At 42.0% G+C, this 19,801-nt stretch overlaps 1 protein-coding gene across 5 annotated transcripts in view; it reads right to left on the bottom strand.

Moving 5' to 3' along the window:
• The window catches only part of ptprt (protein tyrosine phosphatase receptor type T), a 561,846-nt gene that overhangs the window by 238,075 nt on the left and 303,970 nt on the right, over positions 1-19,801 (bottom strand). For all 5 annotated transcript variants that reach the window (XM_049597546.1, XM_049597460.1, XM_049597372.1 and 2 more), the window contains exon 14: positions 17,244-17,520. In XM_049597546.1, coding sequence (XP_049453503.1) covers positions 17,244-17,520 — 277 coding nt within the window. The remainder of the gene's footprint in view (positions 1-17,243; positions 17,521-19,801) is intronic.

Below are 19,801 nucleotides of genomic sequence, written 5' to 3' on the forward strand. Positions count from 1 at the left end.
CATTTGGCCATCAATAATATAAATAATAAAACAAAATGTTAATGACTACAATCCAGAATAAAATGAAAAAATGAAAAAGACTTAGAATTACAATCAGTTCATATAAGCCATACAATGAAAGCAAATCTTATTTTAAGAGGTAAAGGAAGACAATGTATGGGTATATGGCATGTAGGTAGCAAATTGGTTTACATTATTAAATAAATGTGGGTTTTATCTGGATGGGGTGCCCACATACAGTATCTCACATAAGTGAGTACACCCCTCCCATTTTTGCAAATGTTTCATTATATCTTTTCATGGAACAACACTAGACACTAGAAATGACACTTTGATATAACTTAAAGTAGTCAGTGTACAGCTTGTATAGTAGCATAGATTTACCTTCCTCTGAAAATTACACAGAACACAGCCATCAACATCTAAACAGCTGGCAACGTAAGTGAGTACACCCCACAGTGAACATGTCCAAATTGTGCCTAAAGTGTCAATATTTTGTGTGCCAACCATTATTATCTAGCACTGCCTTAACCCTTTTGGGCCTTGAGTTCACCAGAGCTCACAGGTTGCTTCAGGAATCCTCCCACTCCTCCATGATGACATCATGGAGCAGATGGATGTGAAGACACTTTGCGCTACCCCACCTTCAGCTTGAGGATGGCCCACAGGTGCACAGGTGAGTTTAGAGCTGGATACATACTTGGCCAGTCCATCACCTTCACCTTCAACTTCCTCAGCAAGGCAGTTGTCATCTACTAGGTGTGTTTTGGGTCATTATCAAGTTGGAAAACTGCATTGCAGCTCAGTTTCTGAAGAGGGACGATCATGCTCTGCTTGGAATTCAGGTTTCCTAAATGAACCGAGCTCTTCAGAGCCGGCAGCACTCATGCAGCCCCAAACCATGATGCTGCCACCACTATACTTGACTGTAGGCAAGGGACAGCTGTCTTGGTGCTCTTTCAGCATGTGTGGCACCTTGGTGAAGAGCACCAAGACAGCTGACCCATGCCCAAAAGGGTTAAGGCAGTGCTAGATAATAATGGTTGGCACACAAAATATTGACACTTTAGGCACAATTTGGACATGTTCACTGTGGGGTGTACTCACTTATGTTGCCAGCTGTTTAGATGTTGATGGCTGTGTTTTGAGTAATTTTCAGAGGAAGGTAAATCTATACTACTATACAAGCTGTACACTGACTACTTTAAGTTATATCACAGTGTCATTTCTATAGTGTTGTCCCATGACAAGATATAATGAAACATTTTCAAAATGAGAGGGGTGTACTCACTTATGTGAGATACTGTATATTACAAGCAGTACATCTGGTGAACATTTTTTATTTGCACAATCAACATTGAATCCTATCTATAATAAACTCTACACTTGCATGTTAATGTGTTAATTAATAGTAACATGACACTTTTTAACTTGAAGATGATTTAAAGGATTAGTTAAAGCAGCTGTAAGCGGTTTGATGGTTTGGGATAACTTTCTATAATTTTGCCCGCTCTCTTATAATGCTGCATGATTGATCTAATCGCAATCGCGATGTCAGGCTGTGCGATTACATAACCGCATAAAAGGCTGCGATTTGCAATTTAATGTAGGCTAAATAAATGTTAACGTGTGTGCCTGTGAACGTGACTGCCTCTCCTGTAGTGTGTGGAGTTTATTGACATCACGCCCACAAGCTATCCTGGCGCGTGCAGCCGGCGTGCAGCAGTGACCAACACAGACGCTGAAGAAGAGCATGAGCTCGACCATGAACAGCCTGAGTTGGTGGCAAAAAAAATGTCTGTTACATGGCGAAACTTTGGATTCAGGTATGGCGACGTTGAACAGACGTGCTGTGTAAGTGTAAAAGTTAAAGTCGCCACTCGAGACAGGACGTGGCGACTTTAACTTTTAAATTTTTACACAGCACGTCTTTCTGTCCAACGTCGCCGTACCTGAAAGACATGCTGTGTAAAAGTTTAAAAGTTAAAATCGCCACATCCCGCGGCAACACGACCAATCTATATCAGCACTCGAGACGGGACGTGGCGACTTTAACTTTTAAATTTTTACACAGCACGTCTTTCTGTCCAACGTCGCCGTACCTGAAAGACATGCTGTGTAAAAGTTTAAAAGTTAAAATCGCCACGTCCCGCGGCAACATGACCAATCTATATCAACACTCGAGACAGCACAGGGAAAAGGAGGAAAAAGCATGCGAGAGAAAGCCGAGCCGTGTAACGTTAAAGACAAAGAGACAACTGAAAGCTGCCAGAGCCTCATAAAACAACATCCAAGCACAGTTAAGCAAACATTTGTAAGTGTCACAGGGAAATCATGGACTTCATAACAAATGAAATATTGAGCAATTTTGATCGGGTTCGGCCCACTTGACATGCTGCTGTGTTGTGCTATGGCGTGCTGGAATTTGTCATTTACGTGACAACGCCTGAACGCAACACAGGCTCGCTCCACTGTGTGTACAGTGCCGTGCTGCGCTGCTGTGTGAGCAGCATGTTTGACTGTGCTCAGTCTGTTGATGGTCATTGACACACTGTCTGTCCATAACAATAACTACAGTACAGGCCAAAAGTTTGGACACACCTTCTCATTCAATGCGTTTTCTTTATTTTCATGACTATTTACATTGTAGATTCTCACTGAAGGCATCAAAACTATGAATGAACACATGTGGAGTTATGTACTTAACAAAAAAAGGTGAAATAACTGAAAACATGTTTTATATTCTAGTTTCTTCAAAATAGCCACCCTTTGCTCTGATTACTGCTTTGCACACTCTTGGCATTCTCTCGATGAGCTTCAAAAGGTAGTCACCTGAAATGGTTTCCATTTCACAGGTGTGCCTTATCAGGGTTAATTAGTGGAATTTCTTGCTTTATCAATGGGGTTGGGACCATCAGTTGTGTTGTGCAGAAGTCAGGTTAATACACAGCCGACAGCCCTATTGGACAACTGTTAAAACTCATATTATGGCAAGAACCAATCAGCTAACTAAAGTAAAACGAGTGGCCATCATTACTTTAAGAAATGAAGGTCAGTCAGTCCGGAAAATTGCAAAAACTTTAAATGTGTCCCCAAGTGGAGTCGCAAAAACCATCAAGCGCTACAACGAAACTGGCACACATGAGGACCGACCCAGGAAAGGAAGACCAAGAGTCACCTCTGCTTCTGAGGATAAGTTCATCCAAGTCACCAGCCTCAGAAATCACAAGTTAACAGCAGCTCAGATCAGAGACCAGATAAATGCCACACAGAGTTCTAGCAGCAGACCCATCTCTAGAACAACTGTTAAGAGGAGACTGCGTGAATCAGGCCTTCATGGTCAAATAGCTGCTAGGAAACCACTGCTAAGGAGAGGCAACAAGCAGAAGAGATTTGTTTGGGCCAAGAAACACAAGGAATGGACATTAGACCGGTGGAAATCTGTGCTTTGGTCTGATGAGTCCAAATTTGAGATCTTTGGTTCCAACCGCCGTGTCTTTGTGAGACGCAGAAAAGGTGAACGGATGGATTCCACATGCCTGGTTCCCACTGTGAAGCATGGAGGAGGAGGTGTGATGGTGTGGGGGTGTTTTGCTGGTGACACTGTTGGGGATTTATTCAAAATTGAAGGCACACTGAACCAGCATGGCTACCACAGCATCCTGCAGCGACATGCCATCCCATCCGGTTTGTGTTTAGTTGGACGATCATTTATTTTTCAACAGGACAATGACCCCAAACACACCTCCAGGCTGTGTAAGGGCTATTTGACCAAGAAGGAGAGTGATGGAGTGCTGCGGCAGATGACCTGGCCTCCACAGTCACCGGACCTGAACCCAATCGAGATGGTTTGGGGTGAGCTGGACCGCAGAGTGAAGGCAAAGGGGCCAACAAGTGCTAAACACCTCTGGGAACTCCTTCAAGACTGTTGGAAAACCATTTCAGGTGACTACCTCTTGAAGCTCATGGAGAGAATGCCAAGAGTGTGCAAAGCAGTAATCAGAGCAAAGGGTGGCTATTTTGAAGAAACTAGAATATAAAACATGTTTTCAGTTATTTCACCTTTTTGTTAAGTACATAACTCCACATGTGTTCATTCATAGTTTTGATGCCTTCAGTGAGAATCTACAATGTAAATAGTCATGAAAATAAAGAAAACGCATTGAATGAGAAGGTGTGTCCAAACTTTTGGCCTGTACTGTAATTCTGCCAATGTACTTCTAATAGATGGAACTATTTACTGAGTTCATGGTTGCCATGAGTCCTAATTTAGACTCAGACACAGAATCTGTCTTTTTTTTTAACCTGTTAACAACTATGACTATATTTAATTATATTTAGTATGTTAAGAAAAGGCCCTACAGAATGTTTTCTGTTAAAGGTGAAAACAAAATTTGCTGTGGAAACTGTCAAGACATGTGGCTACACATGACAAAATCAAAATTTTTGATTTCACATATTTACCATGCCTTAATTGGTAGACAAAGCTGACTTGATGAAAAAAAAACACTAAAATAAGTTTGACATTCATTTAACATGCTAAATATCAGATTTAGCCAGGATCAAAGCAAATGTTGTTGAAAATGTAGTTGTTCTGAATCCATTGGTACCAAGCATTTGATATAACTAATGTAGATTTTGAGATACAGACATTTCTGTATCATACTGTATTTAGTCACTAGTCACTCATTTTAGCCCACAGGAATACAATATAATATGTCTATAAGCTCTGCACAGTGTTAAAAAACTTGCACTGTAGCCTCATTCTTTGACCAATTTGAAAAATTTCAATGGACTTGTACTCAGTTTAGTTAGTACTTTATGTGCTGTAAAGGAAATTATAAAATTCCATTGTGGACATTAATGGTTTAAAGAAAGCAAATGCAAATTAACTAACTTTCCTAAAATAATAATAATCTTTGTTTTTTTCCCCTCAGATGACATGTACTACATCACTAGTAAAGTTTTGAGAAGAAACAAGTTAACAATTTGCTATGATAGTTGTTTCTTAAAGTAGTTTATTCTTGGGGTCCCCAGGGACCCCAGTCGGTAGTCCATGTATATAAAATATGTCGGTAGGATGAGGTTAAACGGTATACATGCACTGAATAAATGGATTATTGGGCAAAAATCAAAGAGTGTCTGATTTTTCATAATCTGATAATGCCTGTTATCTGATAAAACATACTGCATTATGCTGTTTACACGACTTGAGTATTCAGTTAACTCCAGAAATCAGATAATGATCAGTTTATTAGTGTGCATGTAAATGGGCTCACTGTGATCACTGTCAGAATATAGAGCTATTTAACACTTTCATTAACAAATACATAACAGAGTATCTTTAACTACAACTGTAAGGTGACTACACTAATAGAAACAAACAATGGTATACTGGATGAAAAACTTACCTTTAAATGTGTTAATAAATCTTCCTTCTAGGAAGGGTTTGTCTTCTCCACGAATAATGTGCTCTACAGCATCCTTATCAGGAGTCTTTCTCCTCCTCCTCTCAGTCATCTTTGCTGTAATAATGCCCAGACATTACAAGCTTTAATAAATGTCATGTCACATGGCTGTCCTTTAAACACTGAAACTGTTAAGTTAAGCTATATTTCATACCAAATCACATCAGATATTCTGTGTCAATATTCAACAGGGGTGCAAGGGATCACAAAACTCAGTTTGGATCATATCAAGGTTTACTGTGTATTTATTTTTACACATAATCTTACATAACTCCACTTTCATCTGCCTTAAATGCAAAATATCTCCACCCAGACATGGCGAGTGGTGCTGCCGTTGTTGACAAGACAAAGCTCCCATTTTGAAGTATTAAACGGTATTAAACTGTTATAATAAACGTTTACCTGGCTGGCGAGTCGGTGACGCACGACTACGTAAGGCATTTAACTATTATCAATTAGCCGATAGCCACATTTGTAGTCCGTTACGTTTATATATCTATCTGTTACGTTATCGATGAGCTAACGGCTAGTAGCTAACGCTAATAATAAAGCGTTCTTTTGAAGTATTAAATGATATTAACCCTATGGGCCCTAGGGGTTTTGGGGGTATTTTTACTGCCTTTACTTTTAAGCTCATATCACAGTCATTATAAAGGCTACATACAAATGCTATATCTTGTTTTTTTCAGGACAATGTGGGCTAACCAGATTTGCCATCATTTCATGTCCTTCTATGTGCCTGTATTTTATATTAATTTTTATATCAATGAAAAAAACAAATCTGTGTTACTAAATTCTTACATTTTTACATGTATCTCACCATAGCAAGTTGGAAGTTGACATATTCTGCCATATATGAAGAGGGGAAACTCTATGGAATCTGGCAATATAAGAACCATGATGGTGGGACATTCTGTCACTTCACAGCTGTCCAAAACATGTGGTTTGTGCCAGGTGGACATGATTGCCAGTATTTTTTCATTATTGCAAGAAATTCCATTGACTCATTCACAAGTCAAAAATGTGTTTTATCTGAAAGAAACATGCAATATTTACATCTGAGATCATAGAAAATAGTCAGCCAAGTGCAATGATGTCCTCCAAGATAATATTTGCCACTTTGTTTCCAGTAAACGAAGTTTGCCATTGTTTCTCAGTTTCAGTTATATATTGGGGGGGCATTTTGGGCATTGGGGGACACACATGTCCCCCTCAATGTATATGGTGACTACGGCCCTGTCAGCATGCATAATTAGGCTACAGTTGTCTGGCTGCGCAAAGGTGAAGTGGCTGGTCTTGCCATACAAAGTTTGATGGAGTGTCAACTGGACAATATGGAGATATTTGCATCTTGAAAGCCGGACTACAAATGTGGATAGACAGGGAGAAACACACGCAAGCCTAAGACGTGGTAAGATACGATATTCCTCACTGTATGAAGTGACTGATAACAAGATCTGTATAATGGATTGTAAAGAAATTCGTCAGGTTTTTATTTTGTAGACACTTGATCTGGATTTATAGCGTGATGGGATGACAGCACAATGATGTGTGTGGTGTCCCTGGAAAGCTCTGCTCCTGCGCTTTCATGTGATATGCGTGGCATTTCTGTGCGAGCCTGCATTCGCGAGTAATCCATCCAAGAGTAATGTGTGTGCAGAGCTGTATGAAAGCTCTGTTATACATAATTTTAGTGTAACTTTATCAATTTATTTCGCTGTGAAAACATTGGTCTACCGACAAGTACTTGGTCTTGTCGGAAAGCTACAGTTCTGCTGTTTCACGTGATATGCGTGGCTTCTCACTATAATGAAGGGTCACGGAGAAAATCAATAGAGAAGAACAGGTGTGAATTCGGACGCACTATGCTCGTTGGGGCCCACTATTATAATAAACGTGTACCTGGCCGGCGAGTCGGTGACGCACGCGTCTACGTTAGCCGTTTAACTGTTATCAATTAGCCGATAGCCACATTAGTAGTCCGTTACGTTTATATATCTATGTGTTACGTTATCTATGAGCTAACGGCTGGCAGCTAACGCTAATAATAAAAGGCGTTCTTCTTCGGCTCTTTGCAGCTCATTTTGCTTTGCCGTTCGCGTGCGTGATACATTGCACCACTATTTTTTAAAGTAAAATATCAAACAGTGTTAGTCTTACCTGCTCATTTGTTGGTTTCGGTCCAAAATGCCTGTTTATGAAGCCTGTTTCACCGTCAGCCATAGATTTCCGGTACTGAGCGGACATCTGCTGATTGACATCGGCTGCAGCCAATCACAGATCAGATCTGCCTGATTGACATCGGCTGCAGCCAATCACTGACCAGGGGTGTTCAGCCAATGAACTGCGCTCATTTTGTGTGTGAGTGGCGGGATTTTGTGTAAAGCTGGCATTGATTTGGCGCGTAATTGGCGAGACACACACACACAAAAAATGTCAGATTTATGGACTTATGGGGACACTTCAAGAAAAAGCGGGAGCAGCTAAATGGCAGCCTCCTGAGTGCTGCTACAGTGTTTGAATTATGGGGACACTGGAACTGTCCTCATAATACTGTGGTGTCCTGATAATGCTGGTATGTAAACCGATAAAAAGTCCTCACAATCCGGAGAAACCAACACACACACACACACACACACACACACACACAGAATAAAAGTATAAAAGTGCATTTAGGGATTTTCAGGTCAGCTGAGTGCATCTTGATTGACACTGACTGTCAGTTGGTAAAATCTCTCTCTGTATGTCGCTCTCCTGCAACCACCTAAATCTGCACTCTGAGGTTTGTGTGTGTGTGTGTGTGTGTGATTGTGTGTAAGAATGACGTTGATTGTCAGAGTACCTTGGCCAAACCCTGAGGCTTTTTACTTGTCAAGAAAAGGTGTCTGGCTGCATTTTTCACAGCACGGGAGGGCATGTTTTTCCGCGTGTGCCACCGTTTCCTTTTGTTTTGTGCCATTTTTCGCCCCATTTCTCCTCGCTGTCTTCCTTCGACAATTCCACCTCTCCTGCCTGCTCACTTTTCTCATCACTTCCCTTTGCAGTTTTGGGTCTTTCCTTCTCATCCGTCCATCTCTTTCTCTGCCCTCCCATGGATTCACTGATGCTCTTATCTACGTTGAGTGAGTAAGACGTCGGCCCGTTCAGCAATGTGGCATGCTGAGAAAACCGCTTTCCCTTATTTCTATTCACAACACATTCTCACTCCGACCTCGTCACATATTCATGTTCATTCATTCATGTCCAGATACAACCTGAGAGGTGCCCTGGATGTGTTGGTTGTTGACATTCTGGGACGCCGTGTCAAATTCTGCCTGTTACATGTTTCAAAATACACTTCTGTTTTCATAGGAAATGTGCAGTTTGCATGCAGTCTCTTTCATAATAAAAACACGACATCAGTACAACACTGCGAATTGACCTCCCACAACTAATGCACGGCACGCGGTTAGGTTTAGGACAAAGGAACAGGGTTAAGCTATATAATTTTACAGGACGTGAACACTGCTCTCCTGGGTGAAAGTTGGTGTTTGTTGGAACCATCCACCAACCCTCCAACCCAGCCCCTCTCAGACTGTGGCAGCTGTGGCTCAGAGGTAGAGCGGGTCGTCCACCAATTGGAAGACCTGGGATTCCATTCCCAGCTCCTCCAGTCCACATGTCAAAGTAAGATGCTTCAGATACTGAACCCCAAATTGCCCCTAATGGCTGTTCCAGTGTGTGAGAGCATGTAAAGGGTTACAGAGTAGCAGGTGGCCATTTACCATTTGCTTTTGCCGCCTTAACTTTCGTTCTTGTCCCGCCACGTTTTCCTCTGATGCCGCTGAGTGCTGTTCAACCATCACAGCGACTGACCACGTATCATGCCGACGTTGAAGGACAGCTTCTTTTGTCAATGTCTGAAACCACAAGCCCCTGCCCAAGCACTGGATTTCGTCAACTTCAAGGTAGGACCGGGTTGCTTTTCACCATTCCTCCATCTTTCTATACTTTCTTCTTCTCATTCTCATTTCTTTGTCTGCTCTCTCTCATTTCCCAGGGTTTGTATCCTTTCTTTCTTTGCCTCCAATCTCAAGGTTTCGCAGCACCTTGCACGACAAGTGCAGACTGATGGAGGTAGCCAGGTTTAAGGCCAAAAGTGTGTCGACACTTGAACCTGGAACCTTGCTGCAGGCAATACACTCCCAATCCTTTTGGCTGGGCTCGCAGTCAGCTTTCTGGTTCCTCCCTTAAGTGTTGGAAGAGGTTGAAGACATTTACTTTGGAGGACTTATTGTAAAGGTCCAAAAACTCATACGTCATAGCAGTTTGTTGAGATTTTCTTTGTTTCCTCACCCACTCTTTTTATTCCTTCCTTTGGATTTCTTTCATTTTGCAAACCGTGTCCCCTGTATGTCTCTCCTCTCCCGCTATTTCTCCTCAGCCCTGCCGGCCTCCATCTTTGCCTCCAGTGTTATATCTTCTTTAATCTCCCTTTCACTCTTTTTAGACTTTTATTCCCCCTCCTTTCGTTCCTTATCCCCAAGTCCCAGATCACTCTTGCTCTTACTTCTCTTACTTACAGCCCCCGGCACTTTATTCTTGTCTGTACGTGTGTTTGCCTTTAATGTGGGTGGTGTGTGTGTGTATGTACGTTTGTGCATGTACGTGTGTGCGTGTGACATTACACGACATCGAGGGAGATATCAAGATTGCCGTTGGTGAGTAGTTTTAATGCGTGGAGCGTCAACTAATTGGCACAATGATGGGAGATGAGAGACTGGCATCAGACTGATGTCACCCCAGAGGGGGGGAGAGAGAAGGAGAGATGGGTTAAGGGAAAAAAGCGGAAAAGGAAGAGGGAGGCAGAAGTGTTTGAAAGAAAAAGGAAGGAAAAAGACAGGCAGGAGGACAAGAAGAAGAAGAAGAAGAAGAAGAAGAAGAAGGGAAGAACAGGGAGTAATGACAGAAAACGTTTAGAGGAAGGAGGGAGTGGAAAGGAAAGGAAAGGTAAAAGGAAGAAAATAGAGGGACCAGAAAAGTTGAGGAGAGGTCAAGTGGAGCAGCTTGGAGTGCAAGCAAGCAAGAAAAGGAAACACTGAGCAGTGCAGTCACCACAAGAATATATTGGCATTGTACATTTCTACAAACCACAGATACGCTACATTTGTACGCTTCATAGGTGCCATATCGAAGTGACACAGTATATGAGCTGAATTTGCTATCAGGAGGTGGATGGAAATAGTGGATGTGGTGACACCAACAGCTGGTGAAATGCCTGCTAAGCTGCAAACCACAAAACTGTTTTTTTTTTTTTCAAGCGAGTCTTTGCTGTATTTCTGTCCTCCAAACATGGTTGTTTTTCACTGATATGTCGCTGCCTTTCCTGCTGGGATAGTGCCATAAAAGCTGCTTCTTTTTGAAAGAGACTTTGCTACACTTCCTGCCAGGACAGTGCCACAAAAGCATCTCTGCAGGCTCTTGTTCAGCAAGACGTCGCTGTGTTCCCTGCTGGGATAGTGCCACTATACTTAGACACCGCTACATTTCCTGCGCCATGAAAGGCCATGAAAAATATTAGTTTTCTGCTGAGACATTACTGTGTTTTTCCCTGCCAGGATAGTGCCACGAAAAGTGTCTTTTTTGCCAAGACATCACTGCATTTCCTGCCAGTGTAGTGCCATGAAAAACTGCTGTTTTCTGCTGAGACATCCCTGTGTTATTTATTTTTTATGCCAGGATAGTGCTACAAAAAGCGTCTTTTTCCTGCCTGTGTCATGCCTCAAAAAGAGGTTCTTTCTAAGCGAGACATCGCTGTGGTTCCAGCTGGGACAGTGCCTTGAAAAGCAGGTCTTTTTGAGAAAGACCTCACTGCATTACCTGCCAGGATAATGCCACAAAAAAAACACTGTTTCTTGCCGAGACATTGCTACATTTCCTGCACCATGAAGTGCCATGAAAGTGCCTCAAAAAGAGGTTATTTCTAAGCGAGACATTGTTGTGTTCCCTGCTCGGATAGTGCCTTGAAAAGTGGTTCTTTCTGAAAGAGACCTCGTTGCAATTCCTGCCAGGGTAGTGCCACGAAAAACGTCTGTTTTTTGCAGGCACATCGCTACATTTCCTGCCGGGATAGTGTCTATTTTTTTAGCCAAGATGTCACTGTAGTTTCTGCCAGTGTAGTGTCTCACAAACAGGTTCTTTCTAAGTGAGACATCACTGTGTTCCCTGCTGGGATAGTGCCACAAACAGTGGTTGCTTTTAACAAAACAATGCTGCATTTCCAGCAGCTTTAAGCCAACAAAACCTGGTATTTTAGGAATAACATGACATTTTTTAAGCATAACCAATTGGTTCTTGCACCCAAACCTAACCACGTTAACCACAGTGTGGTTGAAACATGAAGTTCCACATTTATTGAGCGATCGGGTTGCATGGAGGAGTAACATAAAAGGTAAGAATGGGAGTGAGACGAGATAAGATGAGATGAGGTGAAAATGATGAAAAAGAAGGAGAAAAATGTGAGGAGGAGGAGGAGGAAAGAATAAATAGACAGGGTGGGAGGTTAAAAGAAGGTAACAATGAAAAGGGTAGAATGAGGATGAGAGAAAAAGAAGGTAAAAAACAACCAAGAGAAATATGATGTATGGATGAAGAGCAGAAAGGTGGGAGGGAAAAATAGGTGGAGAGAAAAGAAGTGTGAGGGAAAATTGTTAAATGGGAACAGAGGAGTCAAAGATGAGGGGGAAGAAGAGAGGGACACAAACACACAGAGGGAGGGTTAAAAAACAAAAAATAAATAATTTGAGAAAAGGAAGTGAGACATGGAAAGAATGTAGGTGGATTTTCTTTCCTATTAGAGGCACAGAGGCAACAGCAGTGAGCAATGGAGAGATGGAGAGTGGGTGGTTTGAGAGAACAATTTCTTCTAAATGTTCTCGAGAGAGAGAAAGTGACAGAAAATGAAAGAGAAAGAGGGTGGAGAGACGTTCTCCTTGATGGACAGGTGGAGCTCAGAGGGGGTAAAAAAAAAAAAGAAAACTAGCAGGATTATCCAAGACACGCAGAGAATGAGAAACAGACTTTGATCCATGGGATCAAACTACAACAAACCAGCCAAGTCCTCTAAAATGTAAATGAGTTTCTTTCTAAGACATCCACCGCTTGAGGAAAAAAAAAAGTGACACCTACTCTCACAAAATGACTGACAGCTGAGAAATTAAACAAATTACAGGACTTTGTGAGAACGGCAGATAACTTAAATCCTTGATTGACAAAATATCACTTTATTGCAACAGTATATAATGGAGATATTGAATTTAAAGAATAAATTATTCAAATACTGACATTCTGCATGGCTCGGCAGTCTGTTCAGAGTCAAACGACAGCTGGTCGCACTGGATTCACTAGCCAGCTCATTTTCTACATAGCCCGTGCACCTTTCCAAACAGAGCAATATGCAGCACCTTGATACCATGATGTGCTCCACACTGTTTTTCACTATGTTTGAGTCTATAACTCCTCGAACTACCATCAGAGGATTGAAGTCAATAGGTCTTTTTATAATTCCTGATAAGGTCTGAGAAATATTGCTCCAGTGGTTTAATATCCTCGGGCAACTGCAGAACATATGAGCTAATGATGCTGGTGCAAGCTCACAGTGCTCACATGAAGGATCTACTTCTGGACATATCCTAGTCTATATATTGTTATCAAATAAATCCTACAAAATGCACCTTTAAAACTTCCTAATTCTTAATAAAGTAGATTTACTTCCCAAAACCAAACCTTGCCTTTTCAGCTGGCTGGCCAACAACCTGCTTTGTCACTAAGGCAATGGTTTAGGTTTTGTTTCAACATTCATTTCAGTTTTTAATGCAGTATTTTTTGCCCTTTTTCCAACAGTTTACAGTCTACATGTCTTTAATTTGATTAGAATAAAAGTTCTCTGCTACCACATATTTTTACATGGCGGAACAAATGCACATGTTCTGAACACAGAGTGGAAATCTACATATTATACCTTTAGGTGGGAGGACTCATAAAGCAACCTGGTGACGTTCCACACTTGCGTTATCTGAGCCAGTTAGCTGAAGTGGATTTTAAAGTTGAAAATATTTTGTTAAGGTTTTGGTTCATTTCTAAAAGAAGTTAAATATTAAGATTATCCTCCGAAAACAAACAACAACATTTCACAAATGCCCGAAAATGACATTTGAAGTTCAAGTGACGAAGCTTTCTAGGGACTCTTGCATGTTGGGGGCAAAGGAGGAAACAGTGTAGCTGTTATATGAGTAGTGTAAGGCTGCGATCACACAGAAAGTGTTCTGCAGGTTGCAAAATGAGGGGTGCACCGCACTGCCTGTTTCTTTTTAATTGAATGCCACTAGTAAAAACAAAAATGATTGCTGTGCCTTTTTTATGGAATTTCTCAATTATGGGATCAATAAAGGTGTATCTTATCTTATCTTATCTTATCTTATCTTATCTTATTGTAGCCAGGCAACCACCCAATCACGTCTTTACACTAACCTTCCCATCTAATCAATCTGCCGTTTTTTGTTTGTTTGTTTTGTTTTGTATTTCTCACAGTAATCAGGAGCTAGTTCCTGACATGTTGAGGCAGAGGGTACTTGCTGTAGTTCTGGTTGAGGGTGAGAGGCTATCAGCAGATAAATGGAGATCTGTTTGGGTACATGATACCCTAAAATAGGGGTTGGATCATGGGGGGTACCACCAGTTGGTCCAGGAGCTTCGCCTCCATGATGGACGTTTCCTAGTTTCTATATACAGACTCTACATTCAGTGAATGTAAACCCCGGAGATCTTGCCTCTGGAAGAAGAGTGGAAAAGCCCTGGTTTCCAGTTGTTTGTAGTCCACGTGATATTGACCAATCACATTTGAGCCGGCTGCAGTTGTTGCCAGATTAAATGCTCCGTGCGGTGAACTAACAAGGCGAAACATAATTGGCGTCACTGCTAACTCTGAATCCATCACAATGGTTCAGTATATTTACTTATATATAAACGGAAGTCGGAAACGGAAATTCGCCTCCTCCACCCAAATCAAACTGGAATGCCAAAAAATCGGGGTCTGCCCCCAGAGGCTGTATCGCTGTCTGCCGGAAGTCAGACGCCGAATACAGCCGATGGGTTCCGAGAATGGACGTTTCCAGACATATTTTAGGATGACTCAGGGGCAGTTTGACAACCTGCTGTCTATCGTTGGGCCATATAGCAATGGCTATCCAGCAACAGCTACCACCAGTTTCTCCTCCATTGTTTACCAACTGTAAACTTGATGTCCTAACGACCACAGAGGTCCCGCCTCTCAAATCATCTGATTGGACAATGGGATAAAAGATGACGTGGGCACTTTTTTGCTCTGATGTTTAAGTTTTTTCATAGCGCTCCAGCAAAAACACTTGTCACCTAGATCGCAGAAACACAAGGCGTGTCACAACGCAAAAACAGCGAGCAAAAAGCTTCATTGTCATTAAAAACAATTACAAAAAGCCGCCTCCAGCTGCGAAAACACTTTCTGTGTGATCAGGGCCTCATGAAGCTACAATTTCTTCAGTAAGAGGAGGCTGGAATGGAAGGGTCAACCAAATATTGCACATGGGAGACTCCTATTCGTGGTCCCTTTCCTACCGACTACGTTCCCTGACCTAACCAAGTAGGTGTTTCACCAAAGATCGATAAAAAACTGAATCTTCACCACAGAGCTGATTTTCAGCAGTACTGGAAGGTACTGAAAAATGCCAATAAGAGCATCAGATCAGAAAATGCTAATGTGTTGCTCTAGAGCGCATTGACATGTTGTATCATATATATTTTATTGTTTAATTTAGGCAACTTGTCGTATTGTAAATGTTAGCCCCAAACCAATTATATAACACAGCTGTGCATGTGTGTTTATCCTGTATTGCACATTATGACTGCAAATATCTTTTTCTAAATGTTACACACCAAAAACAAATATTGGCACAAATCTCTAATGTCTCTCTCTCGAAGGAGAAAATAAAACTAGTCGAGCATTCTGGAAGTTTCATTAGCTGGGATGAAAAAAAGGTATTTTATAAAACAATTTCTCTCCGGGGTGGATGACGTGATGTGCAGAGAAAATAAACTTATAAAACTGATATTTATTTATTATAAATTCATGACTTTTATGAATGTGTGTCCGTTTTTTATGCCTGACTTCCTCATCAAATCATCTGGGTTACGGTGGCTGCACAGGCCCACTTGCTTTTCTATTTACTTTTTGCCAACAAGCCTCCCAACCAGCAGCACCACAATGCTCCAATCCATGACCCAAACGAACCTCACACTGATTGGATTGACTGAGATCCAATCAAATAAGGTATTCTTACGTGACCGGATTTAGGGTCTGCGCATATACAAAGCGCTGACAAGCACAAGCAACAACACACACTTTCAAACGCACACTCATTTGCTCACGCGCACGCTTGTTCAATCATGCAAGAATCCCCCCACCCACCCACACACACACACACACACACACACACACACACACACACACATCCCACACCCACTCACACACAGTCTCTCTCCATGTGAGTGCATTGTGGGAAATCTGCCTTCTGGAGGAGGATATTACATCACGGCATCAGCCAGCTTGCCCAGCCCCGCTCGCCAAACTGAGTTACCGTGGTTACGGCAGTGGAAAATTAAAACAACCCTCACAGGAGTTCAGATTATTATGGAAATTCAAAAGCTAAGTTCAAGTTGTGAATGAGTTATGAGAAGGGGAGAGGTGGAGGAGGTGGGCGGGGTGTTGTTATATTTTCAGACAGAATCATTGTCAGGCAGAGGACGGGAAGGAAACTGACTGATGGATTCTGGGAGTAAAGATTCCCGCTTGTTTTTTTTTTTGTTTGTTTTTTTTCCCTGATAAGAAGTGACATACCTTGTACTTTACTGGACTAGGACCCTGAGAGGGTGATTCCAGATACCACTGCTCTACTTCCTCTGCAAATTTAACCTGATGCTTAGTCTCCTGATATGACATCACAAGTTAAGGCGTGGCCAAAAGTACTTTAAAATCTCATATTAAGATGTTTTTACACAGAGATTGCACAATAAACCACCTCTACTTTTTTACACAGAACCAAACAACAGCAGTATGATGCCACCCCAGTGTGGGATTACTGAAAGCATGCCGGCGTTCTGGAAGCAAAAGAGGTGTGACGTGTAACAAAACAGCATCTGCCTCTAGTGTGACATATAACATATGTGTCGGCAGCACTTTCTAAACAATAACAATGCTATGACATGGCAAAAACAATCATTTACTGTCCCTTACACATGGTGGCTGATCTCACTCTCTGTTTGGAAGGTAAAGACCTCTCTGAATTCACTATATCCCAATTTACGGACATTTCCAACTGCTGTTCTTCATCTTTGAGTTAGCTGCTAACTGCTTCTAGCTGCTTTGTTAATCTCACTAACAACAACATACATTATTAGCATGCTATGTTAGCATTCAGCTCAAAGTACAGCTGTCCTAAACTAAAGTGATAGCATGTTAGTGTTACATTTCACCTTTTAGTGGCGTTGAATCAAAAGTCAAAGAATCGTCAGTGTTATTACAACTCATACTCTGAGGGTCATGAGTTCATGAACCACACAGGATGACAATATTTCACAACAGTCACCAAGATAAATATATCAAAATATTATAATCAGACTTTGACAAATATAATTCCAATCCAAAGTATCCCTGAAAATATTTCTTCCAGTTATTAAAGGTACTTTTAAAATCTTGAGACTCACCCCATTGGCTCTGCTCATGGCCTGGTAGTAGATGCTGTAGCTCTTGGCCGGTGACAGCGGAGGATTCCAGAAACCTCCGTAGCTCTTGTTGTCTCCCACTGTAAACGGCTGCACAACCGTGAGGCTGGATGGGGGCAGTTCAGCAGCGATATAGTACGGAGAGTCCAAGATGGAGGCGTTGCGGAAGCTGACAGGAGCCGAGAAACATTCAGGGACTTCGGAAGCAGCGCGGCGGGTCTTGGACTTGCGCTCCTCCTTCACAACGAGCTGGTAGGAGCTGTAAACACAAATAAAGTCACATAAATACATTTACAAAATAAAGCATTCACATCTCTCTTGAGCTGTTGATTCATTTTACACAGTCAACAAAGCCCCCGTCATTAATCAAGAGATCAGAGAGATGATGGGTTTTCCCTGGGTTTTTTCGAGACCAAGGTGGCAAAGGCCTGTGGCGGGGGGCATCATGACAGCTGTACTTTTAGATACAGTCCCCCCCTCTATTAAATATGAAAGGAGGCCCCCACATGCTTGAGCTTTACACTGCTGACTTGTATAATCAGAACAGACATGTCCTGTGATTTTCAGCCTTCTATGATTATATTTACCCTTTACAGCAGGCACATCCTGACAGCTGAGGATATTACTGTCAGGTATTGTTCCCCACTCTATTAAATATGAAAGGACGCTGAAAATCACAGGACATGTCTGTTCTGATTATACAAGTCAGTGGTCCTGAAATGTGTGTTTCTCTTCTATAATACACATTCTACATCTCGGAGGCGACGTCTTTCCGCATATGGGCTTCCTTCGCCTTTCAAAAGGGGCAGAGCTCCGTGGGAAACAGTTGGAGAGACACAGCCCGAGGGGGAACCGCAATCTGACACAACACCGGAGGGAGAAGCAGGTCCGTGGAGCTGTGCGCCAGATGAAAAAACAAGCGTGTCACATCAAATGTGCGCCACTACGGGGTCGCTTTGGGTTGTGAACGTGCATGACACGTGTCTACATTGAAAGTAATGGATTTGTGCACGCAAAAGACGCTACACCTGAACACCCCCCATGCACACACACACACGCTCTAACCAAGGCAGCAGCCGAAATCACCCAGGCAGCACCTTTGTCTTAGATAGGCAGGGAAAACCCTGGTCTCTCAAATTTGAAGAAGTTCAGCACGCCTTTTTTCACTCTTTATTTAGAATATGAGAGCTTTGTCCTTTGCTTTAATTAAGCCTCTTCATGCAATATAAAAATAACCCAGTGCCCTTCAACTAGATTAAAGAAGACATTAAAGGTCGCAGATTGTGAAAAGTCAGATTTCCATGTCTTTTTAAATATAAACCAAGTATAGCTGCTTTATAAATACCATGAAAGTATTAAAACACTCCACAGAGAAATGCACGCAGGGCATTTGGGCAGTGGCAGCTAGTATGTGTGCAAATTTAGATTTTGAGCTATGACTCTTATTCTAGTACCCAATAACACAACAAGATGACATTTTAAGACTCCTATGTAGCCTACAGCCCTGTGGTGGTGAGCCTGGAGAGAATGGAGGGGGCGGTTCAGAGTAGGAGACATCGCCTGTAACTCATTTTCTTCTGAATGCAAAAATTAAAATAAAGTTTTAATTAAAAAAAGGAAAAAACAGGTACAGGTGGGACATTAATCTCTGTGGAGCCCATTGTAATTTAAACTTAATAACAGGTGCATTTTTACCTTAAAAGACGCCTAATTCAGCTAAAAAAGTGATTTGTTTGATCACGGCAGAGCTCCCACCATTAAAAGCTTTAATTTCCAGAGTGCTTTAAATCCATTTTGGCAAAAGGAGCATTAGCAGAGGAGGGCTGAGGTCTGTAAAGAATTCTCAGGAAAATGCCAACTATCCTGTAAAAAGCAGTGTGATTTGTTCCAAGGGTCACTTTTTTTATTCCAAATGGTAGATTTACTTCGGAGGCAAACTTCAGCTAACTTTCTAACAAAGTAGCTGGCAAATCATTTCTGCTGCTGAGTCAGCAGCAAAGTACAAATTAACAGTAAGAAATATATATCTGTGTGTGTGTGTGTGTGTGTGTGCGTGTGTGTGTGTGTGTGTGTGTGTGTGTGCGGGGGAGAGAGGTTACATCCTACTTTACATACACGTGTGTTCTTATCCACATTAATAAGTCCAGATGTGTCTCACTGTGCTCTGTCTGTGTGCATGTGCACTCTAGCAGGTGTCTATGTGGCTCTACAGTAGCAAGTGTGCTTGTCTGTGTGTTCTAACAGGTGTGTAGAGGTGTGTTTATATACTTAATGCTACTTTGTCTGTGTGTGTGTGTGTGTGTGTGTGTGTGTGTGTGTGTGTGTCTGTGTGTGTGTGTTTCCATTCCACTCTGAGAGGCTTCATGAATGGCTGAGGGCTCCTTTAGCGGTCAGGACAAACGCAGCGGCCCTCCGCAATTACCTCCGTCCTCCACGCCAAGAACTCACTTCACAATTATACGCAATTAGGGAAATGTATGTTTCTGTGAAGGGGGCCGCGGCCAATTATCCCCGGCTCCCGTTTGGCAGCTTTCATAAAA

Source organism: Epinephelus fuscoguttatus, linkage group LG1 (assembly GCF_011397635.1).
Source record: "Epinephelus fuscoguttatus linkage group LG1, E.fuscoguttatus.final_Chr_v1".
NCBI lineage: Eukaryota > Metazoa > Chordata > Actinopteri > Perciformes > Serranidae > Epinephelus > Epinephelus fuscoguttatus.